The 14,421-nt window shown below is 28.3% G+C and overlaps 1 protein-coding gene across 1 annotated transcript in view; it reads left to right on the top strand.

Annotated features, from left to right (window-relative positions):
* The first annotated feature begins 88 nt into the window (after window positions 1–88).
* LOC119667556 (putative mediator of RNA polymerase II transcription subunit 12) overlaps window positions 89–14,421 on the top strand; it is a 17,005-nt gene continuing 2,672 nt past the window's right edge. Inside the window, exon 1 of the mRNA XM_038076861.1 lies at window positions 89–158. Within this exon, the coding sequence (XP_037932789.1) occupies window positions 89–158 (70 nt within the window). The remainder of the gene's footprint in view (window positions 159–14,421) is intronic.

Here is a 14,421-nt window from a genome sequence, read left to right on the forward strand (position 1 = left end):
GAATTTGATGAAGCGATAAGTTGTATGAGCTATGCCACGTCGTTAAAATAGATAAAATTTAACAGCTTCACTTGGTCACGTCGTACAAATGAATGAGAATGCTTCGACTAGAAATATGTTTGATTTGACGGTCGGTGATGAAAAACTAGGTAAAAGATGTAAGTATCTTCGATAGAAAGACCAGGTGTGTATTGATATAAAGGAACTCGGAAGTACCAACTGGTGACAGTAAGCTACTAATCGGCTGACTGAAGAAGGGTATTGGACGTGGTAACGAAAGACTGGGCGTGGTTTTTTTTTAAGTTTGATTAATATTAATTACAAGTATTTCAGTTATAAATTTAGCTTAACACATATTTTAAATTTAAAATACAAATAATATGAATCAAAATTGAAGTACTTCTATACTGTGTACAAAAGAAAAATGTTTTTACTACTTCCTTACACTTTAAAAATTGATTATATCCATATCCATCTTTAATACAAAAATGTTAATAATTTTTGTTTAATGTATACTTTTTATTTTCATTTCATTATTGTAAATTATTAAAATTTTTGATATATAATATCAATAACATTTAACGGATAAACATAAAAAATAAATAGAATTTAATTAATTATTAAATGTTAATATATGATACGTAATCTTTACTATTTTTTTAATAATTAAGCTTGAACTATTATTAACTCGCAACTTAATTTGAATTTTAAGCACATTTTAATAATTAAATATAAATTTAATTTAATCGGTTTTATTAAATGTTATTTGTTTTCCATTTAATTAAATTAATTATTTCAATGTATAAATTCATCCGTTTCATGTAAATATACACATAACTTTGTTGGAATTATTGTAACAATAAGGTCAGTTAAGTTAAATTTTTTATTAATACATATATTAATTAATAACAAAATATATTTTCAAAAGAATTTATGCAAACATATAATAAGTGTTATATAAAAAGAATGGTAGCAATATTATTACGACGTCCTGATATTAATAGTCATTGTTGATTTTAAATTACAATGTCATTCACAAAGGCTTATTGTAAGGGGAAAATGAAAAAATTCTCACAATAATTAATTTAAAAAATCACCCTATTAATCTTTTATTTGATAAAGGAGGGAAAAGTTTTCTAATTACCTTGAAAAAATTTTAAGTTAATTAGGCTACGAAACTTTATTGACAACTAACGAGCTTATCTACAAACAGCACATGAAGCGGTTTATTGGCCCACTATTTTACTAACCAAGTCTCAATGGTTCATTATGTGTGCTTAAGTGAGATTTGAAATACGAGTACTACTTCAATCTATATCTATTAACTGCTGCTGGGGAAATGAAAGTCAATGCATTGTAAGTTCAAACTACCTAGGGCGTGTGCGAGTTCAAGTAAATTGAGGTAAGGTAAATTGAAATTTCCTAGAAATTTTTTGCATTGCACCTATGTAAATATTTATTTATTTATTTATTGCACTTATTTATTATTTTTGGTTAAAAGTTTTCAAATTGATTTATTTATTTATTAAACATCTTATAAAATTTACACAATGATTTACACCTTATTTATATAATTTTTATCTAATTTACCCTACTCGAAATTCTGGTGAATACCAACATTCGCTACCATACCTACATAATTTACTATTTCCCTCAATTTACCATCAATTTACTCAAACTCGCACACGGCTCTAATAGTAGAATATAATGAATTGCATTAGCTTTTTGTTGTTACTTTTTTTAAATTATCTAATAAATAAATTAAATACAAAATAATTAATGTACTTGTATTAATGTACTATTTTTTTGTAACATGTGTAAAAAATATATATATGAATATACTATGTTCAACTGCAATATCTGGGTAATGGAGGTCGCTGCGTTTCAACTTGATGTGAACCAGTTGAATCTATCTAGTTATAGAATATATAATATTAGGAATTATATATAATTTTGGCGACCGCGCTTCTTTGATAATCTTATAATTAAATTAAATATAAATTAATCAGTGTACTTCTATGCAAAGTTAGTATTGTTTTTTTAACATCTATGGTCCTCTCTTACTACTACGTCTGGAAAATGGAGGTCTTTGCGTTACCAGTTCAACCTACATAATTATAGAATGTCATTCTTTAATGGACATACTAAACATAATATAATTAATACACTTCTCTACGTACTAATATATTTTTATATATTAACAGCTATACATGTGTCCAATAATACTGCTGGGAAACAGAAGTTTATGCATTGCAACTTAATACTAAGCAATTCCACATACCTAATAGATTGAATGCACTTTTTGCTGCTACTGCTGTTGATCATCTAATAGATTATTTAAATCTATAACCATTAATATACTTCTATGTGATGTTAGTATTTTCTTTTAATAACAGCTATGTGCGAGTATATCTCTAAGTGACACTGCTGCGAAACAGAGGTAGAATGCCATTTAGCAATACGAATTCAATTCATTATTTTAATGTTTTTTTTTGATTATCTTATAGTTACATGTATGTAAAAAAATTTTAATACACTTCTAATATACTTCTATGTAAATTTAATACTTTTATATATTGGCACTTAGGGATATGAGAAAACACATTTTTGCATTACATCACCAATGGAAGTAATGGGAATAGCAGCACTAAGAAAATAGTTGGTAAAGTATCAACATTTGAAACAAGTGCTGTTTAAATTATATAACTAAAAAAGTAATGTTTTCTTTAAAAAGATGTTTTAAAAAAAATATTGCTGTTATAACTAATTTTTAAAACATTTTCACTTACTTCATTTAGACAGTTTTTCTCTTATACTCCGAAATGAGAATAATTAAGCATACAAAGCATTTTTATATAAATTAGCTTATTATAAATAAATCAATAGATATAAGACGAAAAATGTCGAATGCAGGTCTTAAAAATTAATTTCCCACAACTGATGTTATGAAAATTTAAAATATTTGTCATATGATTAATTAGTAAAATATAAACAAAGAAGCTATTTAACATATGTAAATGAGTTTATGCCAATGGGAACGGCCTAATCTTAATTTCATTAACATAAATAGTGTTAGCTGCAGTGGAAACATGATATTAAATTTATCTAAAGAGAAGTATTCGTTGTTGCGCTGTATGGTCAGCCAAATTTCAATAAATTCATCAAATTTTGGTTTTTGTTTCTTCTTCATTACTGTTTGAACCCTTAAAAGTATTTAAATTGTTTATAAATAAAGTCGCCCGTGCGAATCGTGGAGTAATATTAATTATTTCAATTATTCTACAGCTGGTTTATGATTTCGTTCCTATATAAACACAGCAAGTCAATTTGTTAATAAAACTTTCACAGCAAATTAACAAAACTTCTGAAAAATGTGCACACATAAATTTCAAGTATAGCTTTTTGTTAGTTGGTTAAGGAGCGCTGACTCTGAGTTTGATACTTGGCAGGGCACGACTTCGATTCGAGTACAGTCTTCAAAAAAAAAATTATTTACGAATAATTAAATACATTATTTCCAATTATTATTTCCAAGACCACTGATGATGGATATTTGGCAATACTCGAAACAGCTGTATGATCAGCCAAAAATTTTATTAATTAAAATACTATAAAGAAGAAATTTTGTTGTTGTAGTTCACTACTTTTAAAAAAACTTTTTGCAAATAATTAATAAATTTTACAGTCAGCTATGAATATGAATAAATACATACATATAAATGTATGTACATATAAATGTATGTATATTATTTAGTACATACAATCACTTATTTATATTATTAAAAATTGTGTGTGTACAATAGATTAATCTATTAGTAATTGTAATGTTAAAACATCCGATGAGTAAATATTTCAATTACTCCTTAATTTAAATCACACCTTTCCATTGCATATGTCGGTAAAAATATATGCGTACAATATAATAACTTTTGGGTAAATGTAATGGAAACACATTCGAAGAGTAAATATTTCAATTGCTCCAAAACTCGAATCACACTTCTCTATCCCACATGTCGATTGAATGCAGCCACTACTTTACACATCCACATCAGCTCAGCTCAATTAAACTCATTATTCTTACCCACAAACACTTTGCTCAAATGATTTGAGGTTTCTAATGGGAATTTAAATTCATCAATAGTTTCAAAGTAATTACATAATAATTATAAGAGCCAAATTGAAAACCGGAAGGTGTATTAAAACAGGTCATTTAAAAGTAATCAACAGAGAGATACTTTGAAAAAGGTAATCATTTCTTTAACCTAAATTATGCCACAAAATGGTTCATTTTATATAAAATAGCATATTTTTCAGCATTTTTACAGCATCGTCATCATCATCATCAAAAGCATCAACAGCATCAACAGCACCAACGTTGGCATTGGGCATCATCATGGAGAGATATAATTTCTGACTGACTTCTTTCTTGTATTGTATAGTGGAGAATAAAATATATATATATTTCTACTACAAAAACGATAATAATAATACAGAAAAAAGAGGAGCAGAGAAAAAAGTTTTAATTAAAAGTTTGTTTTAGGTGTTCTTCTTTGTTTGACGAAATAAAATTTGACATTACCACTGACTTTAATGCAGAAAAAGCAAAAACGGAAGTAACCAAAAGTTTGTGTTGCATTAATTGAAATTAATTAATGGTATAAAAAATAAAATAAAATAAAATAAAAACAAACTCAAATAACTTTGTAAATTAATTTAAGCAAAACGAGCATGACTCCACGTGCCACTAAATAAAGTTTGCAAACCATAAACAGCGAACGCTAAAACTCCAATGGACGACCGCAGATTTTTCCGGTTGAAGTTGCATCAATAAATATATAAATTCATAATGTCATGTGTCCACATGTGGAATAGCCACTCAATGCCAGCAAAAAAGATGACAAACGATTCTTTTGTAAAATAAAATGTTTGAAATAAATTTTAAAAAGCTTTTCAATTTTTATTTATTTTGCAAGATGTTAACTGCAGGGAAAAAATTAAGCTTGAAATATACAACAAATCCAAATGAAATTTGTCAAAAACACGAGCAGATTTAATGCAGTCATTCATTAAAAATGCGGATGTTTCAACCATAAACTTTTGTTCAATCTAAATTAAAAATAAGTTTTTAATCACTTAATACAACAACAACAACAACAACAACAACAACAACACCAACAACAGTGACAGTAACAAAAAAGCAACAATAATAAAATATTGTATGGATCAGAAAGGATTTTTTCATCGATTTTCCCTCTATGGCTCTTTACAATGGATGTATTAAAAAAGTAGAAATTTAAAACAAAATACTATAATCTTTTTTTTATAAATTAAATAAAAACTTTTTGAATTATGTAGCAGCTAAGTACGCATTTTTAAGATACATGTGACGCAATTTGAAAGAATGTATTTTCGTTTCGTTTTGTTTGCATAAAATTTGAATTTTTATACCCAAGTTTGTGGTGTTTTAATCATATTAGAGTAGCTCAATTTATCAAGTACGTGCCTGGATTCAGGACTCTGTATCATCATTTTTTGGAATTAGTGGTACGTGTGCACTTAAAATGTGTTACAGATATGGGTGTATGTTTACAATGGAACAAATCATTGATACGAAATTTGTATGACAAATAGGAATACAATCTCAAACAAAATGCTTTCCATAAAACAAAAGCTCATAAATATTCCTTATATGACTAGTTCTGCAATATTTTGGTAGAGAAAATACAAGAAATTTATTTGTGTCTTCCTTAATACAACACAACAGTATTTTATTTTTATCAGAAAATGTAAATAAAATATTTTAAAATTAATTAATATCATTGTTCAAAAGATTTGGGCTCAAGTTTCGACAAATTTTACCTTTTTTCTGCCTTTTTTGTCGAGAAGTAAAATTCTGTCACCACAAAGTGAACACCTTATCGTCGATATTGTCAAGTGAAATAAATATTAAAAATTGTTTTACTAAAGATAAAGTATCTTTTACCTAAAAATTGTTGTCACTTATTTATTTAAATTTTTTTTTTAATTTTTCAGTTAATCCAATCCAAATAAATTTATTCATTTTATTTTATTTCTTAATTAATTAATCTTAAAATATTGTGACATGAATTACGTTATTATAAGTATCAAGAATATAGTATTATATTCTTTTGATCATTTAAATAGAATTTAAAAAACTATAATTTATTATTTATATTTAAAAACTATTTATATTTCATTAAAATATTTTTCCGATATTTCGACTAACTTCGATAGTCATCTTCGGGGAAACTTCTTCTTTTTAACACTAACATGTAATATCTTAATATTATTATGATTGATTACAATCATATTTAAATTAAATAGAAAATATCAAAATCTTAAACTCACATCAACAAACTTATTTTCCACAACAAACACAGGTTTTGTTTCGAAAAAAAGTAAACAATATATTTCAATAGATAGAACTCCATTAAAACTAAAAACTAACAATAATACACAAACAATAATAAATAAATCTACTAAACTTCGATCAGTTAATACTTTGATATTTCCTATATTTACCTATGCGGCCAATGCGAAGACTATCGAAAACTTAGACAATTGAAGAGTTCCATGGACTTGGACAACTACGTCGTCGTGCTTGAAGAACTACACATCAGAACAACACTTAATAATCTCCAATGACCGACTAACCTCTACGTTCTTAAAGACCTAAATGTTGTGGGTTGGGTTGGGTTAGAGTGACAGCCTTGTACCCAATAATGCCCACTTGGGCTCAAATAATGGCCTATTATGATACCACAGGTCTGCATGCGACCAGCGCTGAAAAGCAACGATTCCCCCATTAAGTAAAGATGAGCCAACCTGACAATTCTATAAGTTTGTCTAAGTGTCTAATTTTGCAGGATGACAGCTCGGTCAGGTCAATAAAAAATTGAACCTCAAAGATTATAGATCTTCTCCTAGCTAAAGAAGGGAACTGACACATGAGATAGAGCACAGTTTCTTCCTCATCCACAAAGCCACAACAACGACATAATAAGGGAAACTCAGTCTCATAGCATACCTAACTATTATGTACTAACCTGACAGCACCCATACCATAGTGTAGGGCACTAAATTTCAAATTTAGACCAGGTTACAACTTACGGCAGGATTCAACTGCCCAGTTCTGCTCGACTAAGCTCAAATATTTTTGTTTTAATAGCAGTTTAATTGCTGGAATGCCAATATCTGAAAAGCGAATGTCAGAGAGAACAGTACCTGCCTTAGCAAGCTCTCCCGTCATACAATTACCCGAGATATCCCTATGTCCATTAACTCATATGAATTTGACCCTGACACATCTAGCTAAGTAATTGAGGGAAGCCCAGGAAGTTGAGGAAAGTTCTAAGCTGTATGTAATGTGGTTGTATTGTCTACGAAATGATTCAATGGCAGCTTGTCTGTCTGAGAATATTGAGAGTTTTTCATCAGAGAACTAGTTAATATTTTATGCCCATTATGCCCTAGTTATGCTCATTTTACTGCATAGTGGATTGCCATTCGTTCTGTCTGAAAGATACTGCAGTAATTAGGCAGTCGAAGAGAAAAGCTAATTTCCAGTTTTTTAGAGAATATACCACACTACAACTAACAGAGCATATATTCACTGCTTTAGAATATAATACATAAAATGTCATAAAAATAATTTTTTTTATTACACACCAGCATCTTTCCCCTGGATATTATCCTAAACACACCACTGAAAAAAAGAAGAGTTGCACATAAAAAAATGGGCTTAAAACTGTTGCTTTAAAGTGAAATGCACATACTATTTTAGTTTTCAGATAATGGTAAGTGACTTCAATCACCCTGCCTTGACTGCCAATTGTGTGTAGACTGTTTTTTATAATTTGTATGGATTCAATCTATCTCTTTAATCTTTAACTGAACTATAAAAAGATAGCACTTATTGACCTTAGTACTTTGTTTTTATAAATCATGTTTTAAGTCACTCTTAGTTAATTTTTGTAGTAAGATTTAAGTACACATTGTGATCTGCTGCCAAAAGTAATCGTCAAATAATATTTCTTGGTAAGTAATAGAAATAGAATAGAAACTGATGATTCTATTGTAGAAGTTTCAACTTTCACTAGCTGCATATTCTCTACTATATTTGTCTCAATTTATAATTTCAAAAATTTCGTTTACATAATAACATGAATATTTAAAGGTTATATATTATTTTATTTTTAGTAATAATTAATATATGAGTGCTCGTAAACAACTTTTCAGAATATGAATTATTAATTTTTTGAGATTTTTTAAGATTTTTTGAGATTTTAGCAATTTATGAACTAACATCAACATGACTTTTACATGAACTGCTGTGCTAAGGAATTAAACTTGATATTCTTCTCAAATTCAAATTTCGAGTACCTTGTGAAAATATTTTGTCCCTCTGCTCATGTTAAGGAACATGCATACACATGTATAGTATAGCACTTCCGCAAAATTCATTTAAATTTTAATATAGCAGAAAAACGAAGTAACCTGATATGCTTTAGTTTCATCAAGATGTAAATTTCGTATGCGTTCAGTGGTAGAAGACATCATTTTAAATTTGAACAAAGATTACTATTAATTCTCCGCATAGATACGCAATAACATAAAACAGGATCTTAACCTTAGGTCAAATCCAGCCAATATTTACTAAGCCTACACAACTTTCATTGCCTAAACTGTTGTATTATGTATTAATTTCATGAAAAACTCTACAAAAAGAATATTCATAAATATTTGCTTAAAGCGTCGTCAGGATAAGCCAAACTTATGTATCAGTATTTGCAGTAGCCAAGAGCCTTGCCAAAAATTAAAGGAGCACGAACGAATATGTAAAGTTTAAATTTCTTGGCGCTATTCAAACATTTTCCCTACGACGTTCCGCTTGTTTTTGGACGAATTTTGTCGCAGAATAAGAAACGCCACTTTATGTTTAATTTTTGTGCTCCAACAGAGCTTCCAAAAGAACTTCAGTTTTCTTGGCAAAGGAAATTTGTGCTGCTGCCTGCGCCCGTAGAGTGAAGCAAGGCGAAGTTTAGCTGCTGCTCTGAAAGGATAATATGTACGTACGGAATATGAATATACGAGGTCAGCAGGGAAAGCTTAAATGTTAAAATGAATAAAAATTACACAAAAAATTACACAAAAAAAAACAAAACACAAAATTCAAACAAAAAACACTAATAAAAAAAAATTATTAAATAAAAAACCATTTTTGTTGATGTCAGCCTTTTTGCTAGCTTTTCTCCTTTATTTTTGAAATTTTTTTTTATTCTTTGCAGCATCTTTTTTGCAAAAAATATTTTGTGTGCGTAAGTGTAGCATAAATTTTTATCTTTTACGTCTAATAGATTGTCTGACAATTTTTCCTAAATTTAAAAATGAAATAACAAAAAATTTGCAATTGAATTATACTTTACATTTGCACATAAATTTTCAGTAATCTTTTGTATAAATACTTGTTTTTTTCGAAATACACTCAAATACATCCAAATACACCCAAATACACTCAAATACAGTCAAAATAAGATAAAAAATAATGAATTTCTTACACCAAATAATTTACCATTAAGACTTTGCCTTGCGGAAATGAAAATGTACAAGATATTTCTTACTTTTGCAGATATTTCAGTGATGTTACTATACTTCTACTTCTACTTTGTGCTGCTGCGAGTAAGTCCATTTAATTTACTGTTTGTCTGTCCATTTGGCACTGCACTTATAACACTTCCATGCTCCTTTTGTTCGGGCTTGGAATTGTTGTAATCTTTTAAGATTTTGTCCTGAATTTACATTTCATTCAGTTTTAGGTAAATAAAGGAAAATATTTTAAAATACATTCGTTCATTCATTCATTCATTCGTTCATTCGTTCAATGGATATGGGTCAGTTAAGCTTTTAATGCCCACATTTTCGAAATTTTAATAATGCTATGGTATATTACAATTACAATAATAAGAGGACTTTGATGACTAAATTCACAAGACATGAGACGTAAATAAAATAATTTATTTTGTGTATTTAAAGCATATGTGAATATTTGAACATATAAAGAAATTATTTGACAATATAAGATAATTCCAAAAATTTGTTTGGCAATGTTCTTTTGATATAAGTAAAGACAAGAATGTATATTATTTCCGAAGTATTTGAGCAAATAACAGTATTTTATATAAATTAAAACAAAAATCTCTAGAAAATTACTTTTAAATTGAGAACGTAATATAATGGATATGATAAATAGTACAACTAATCTAGAGCCCATCGCATAAACATACATGATTCATTTAGGTCCTGAAAGTAGATTCATAATAGTGTCGAAATTGAAAGGACGTGCTGGGTAATGCTTTGGAGGCGATTATCGCGACTAGGGACACAGTTGGATTCAGTACTGTGTCGGATTTAAGAAGCGCATAATATGTATAGAGTATAAGAGGCAGATGTCACTACAAGAGGTATCGGAAAGAGACATATAAAGAAGGAAAACTGAAGAGCAAACATATGATTTCTGGCAAGTGTCGGACATGGACTTTTTTCTTCCCCCTTTGACATATAGCTAAGAAACTATTAATTGGTGGCATGTCCCTTAAGTCCCTTACTACCCTTAAGTCGTTAATTTAACACATAAAAATTAAATGTTTTTTTAATAAAAAATTGCACTTATAAATTTGTGGTAATTATATAATTATATTTTTTTTTCATAAAGACTTACTTATATTACAGATATTTTGGTATACTCTTCGTAGACCATCTTTAATGTATAATAATAAATGAATCACTGTATTGAGCAGTCCAGTAACCATATTATTGTAAACCGAGTGTCAAATAATACTAATTAGTGACACACTTTTTTTTTGATTGAAGTACAGAGTTAGTGTACATGGTTAGTTGCCATGAAGGCTTAACATGACTGTGTTTTCATTAAACTTATCAAGATAAAGAGCCTATAAAAATTCTATTGGAAAGATTCGGCAGATACCACATGTTGTTAAATGCTTAGATTTAACTTCTTCATTGATGCTAAGCAAGACCTAATTGGTCATAGCACCCGATAAGAAAAGGCAGTTCCAAGTTGAATGAATGTAAATAAATACTGTTACTCTACCCGCTTCTATTTGAATATCAACCACAGCCACTAAAATACTCACTTTAAGGTGTCAACTTTTATTGATCGGTACAGCCGAAGCTGCGAGCTTTGACCTCCGTTACGCCAAATATATAACTCCGGACGAATGTGGCAAGAAATACTAAATCACTGTTAAGAACTATTTTAAGATTCCACTCAAAAACTCGACAACTTTGACAGTATCAAACAATAAACTCAACTCACAGATATAAGCAGATTAATATTATTCTTATTTAAGCTTAGGAGACTATTTATCCTTTTGTCACAAATTTTCAAGCAGATATGCTTTGAAAGGTACAATCAATTGTATTAATTCCTAAAAATATTTTTAAGACATATTTGATATACCATTTAAAAATAATTAACATATGTTTAGAAATCCAAAAAAAAAGGTTATATAGTAAATAAATTTTATTATCAAAATCTAAAATTTACAATAAAAACTAAAGTTACAAAATAGATAATACTCGAAACAGCATTGTATAGTTAGCCAAACTTCTATAATATACCTAAAATTTTTGTTGATGTCTTTTCAACATATTCGAACCTTTCTAACGTTTAAATAGTTTCTTTTTGTTATAAGACGCGCCACTTTCAGCAAAAAAAAAAAAAAAATAACAGAAAATGTTTTTTTAGTACTCCCCAAACTTACTTTGGTTATCTCTAGTTCTTAACCAGTACGCTGAACAACATTTGACAACAAAAGCAGTGGTCCTGAAACTTTGTAGGCACTTAACTAACTGAATTACACCAACGAAAAACTTTTCATAAATGTGTATGGGCGTACCAACTGAAGCGAAGCGAATGAGAATTATAATTCATAAAACAATTTTAACAATAATTATTAGCGAAACTAGTACAGATGAGTGATATAAACTTAAAACCATTAAGTGGCGCATATATTTTAATAGCAGGGAAGTTGACAACAACGATTTCATCGCTAACTATCATCATCAACTAATTTTTGTTTTTCCTACCTGTCAGTTCTGACCGCAGGCGACTAATATGTGGCAAATAGAAATAGTACCGATGATGGAATGTATTAACAAAAAATACTTTATTTGTTTCTGTTTTGGATTGACAACATCACATTCGTCCCTTCAATGTAAAAGTTCGCCTGGTTGTATCACTCATTTATATTTTTTATTGTTATTTCTGAAGCTTTTTCCAGATATTTTTTCAGATGGAAAATATCAGTCACTGTTAAAAAACTAATGTGTCACTTTAATTGAAAATACAGTTTTCGATTTGCAAAACATAATTGCAGAAACCATTCACAAAATGTTTCTATACGGACTCTTACACTTAAGTAGAAATATTATTTTGTACCTATTTATCATTTTGAAACTTTGAAAAAAAATAATATTATTCATGTCATTTTTTTGTTTTTAATATAATATTACACATGTCTTTTTTTTGAATTCTATTTCAAATATTTTTAGCTTGATTTATGGAATAAAAATTTGGCTACAAGACAAATTCTTTTCTTGCCAAATTTTGTTACAAGGCATTTGTACCCCAGAAGTTATACGTTGCCTTAAATGCTTGAAATAGTTTTGAATACTAGAATATGCATTCGTACAGATACAAATACATATATATATGTTATATGTATGACAATCAACATCACTAACTCAAAACCAAAAGTTCAAACCTATATTTCAAAACTTTTGGGTGTTAATGATAAATACGTATATATGTGAGCACAATAAATTATATATTTATTTTCAAAAAAATTTTTCCAATAATAATCTAGTCGTGTATGAAACAAAAACTTAAAAGATAAACTTAAGATTATATTTTTAATATATAAATTATTTGAATAAATATGGTGTTTTGTAACAACAAATAAAAATGTTAAGCAATTATTTTTTTTAAATCCTTTACTTAATCCGCTCTTAACTTAAATATTTACATAAGTCAATGAAAAATAAAAACATAGCAACTATACTTGATGAAAAAAGACGCCATTAAAGTCGGAGCCCATCAATTCACAGTAAGTTTTAAAACTCTACCATATAGGCTCTAACATATTTGATATTAATACCATTAATACCATTAGCAGTTTAACTTCTGTACCACCTTCTTGAATTAATATCTTTTAGGACCTTAGATATTCATTGATATTAATTACAGTTAGTGTTCTTAGATTATTGAACAGCAATTTACCTAGGAGAACTGTTTTCTACCTCCAGAGAACAGGGTACATACACAGAAAATTGAAAATAGCTTCTTATATCTATGCCTAATTGCAGCTTTGACATTAAATATTGTGTAGGATTATAATTTTGGTTGTTAGCTATACAATAGGTCATAAGCTAGTTATTACTTATATTAGTCTATAGCAAACCGTTCTATTTCTTGGAACCACTGCATTAGACACTTTCAAAGCCTATTGTGATGTGGATTTTCGCTGTGTACAGGTTTGTATGGTACATACTATAACATCCGATTTCAAAAATGTTCATGAAGAAACAGTGGCCGATAAAAAGTTTTTCTATCGCTGCAATTAAAGGGTGCTTGATTGGTTTAGAATTACGAAAGTTCTTATAAGCCTATTCAGACTAACGCATAATTTTATCTATATAATTGCAATTGTATTTATTTATATTAATTTAAAAGTACTCATATAAAAACAATAAAAACATTTTATAGGTAAGTTGTGTATTATAAACTCTCTCTTTCGAAAATTACAAAAAAGTACAAAAAATCTGGTAGATATAAAGCTTTCTCGCTAAATTATATTACAATCAACCTTCTTTCGCTTTACCTATCTACCAAATAAATGAGCAATTAAATATTTTAAATGAATTTAGCATAAACAAAATAATTTCACGAAAACAAATAGAATTAAAAGCAAATTCTAATTAAACAAATTTAAATAAAAACTAATTTAATTTGTTTTTACCCATGCGTTTGTGTAAACGCATTCCCTTATAGAAATGTAAACTGATTATTTATTTAAAATTATCATATATTGAAGTACATAATCGTATACATATAAATTTACTGCAATACAAATAAACATTATAGCCCAACTATTAAACATAATTTTTCAATTATTGAGATAGATACGTACAATGTATACTTATGCCCCGGAGTATAAATTCATTCTATTATTGTATCTAAACCTTGAAAAAGTAATATATTTCAAAAATAACAATTTCACTGCATTTTCTTAAACGAGTAATTTATACACAACGTAAACCCGAAGTGTATTCTGCAAAATTTCCATTAAATTTATTAAATTCTTCTCTGTCTTCTTATTA

Source organism: Teleopsis dalmanni, chromosome 1 (genome assembly GCF_002237135.1).
Source record: "Teleopsis dalmanni isolate 2A chromosome 1, ASM223713v2, whole genome shotgun sequence".
Classification (NCBI taxonomy): Eukaryota; Metazoa; Arthropoda; class Insecta; order Diptera; family Diopsidae; genus Teleopsis; species Teleopsis dalmanni.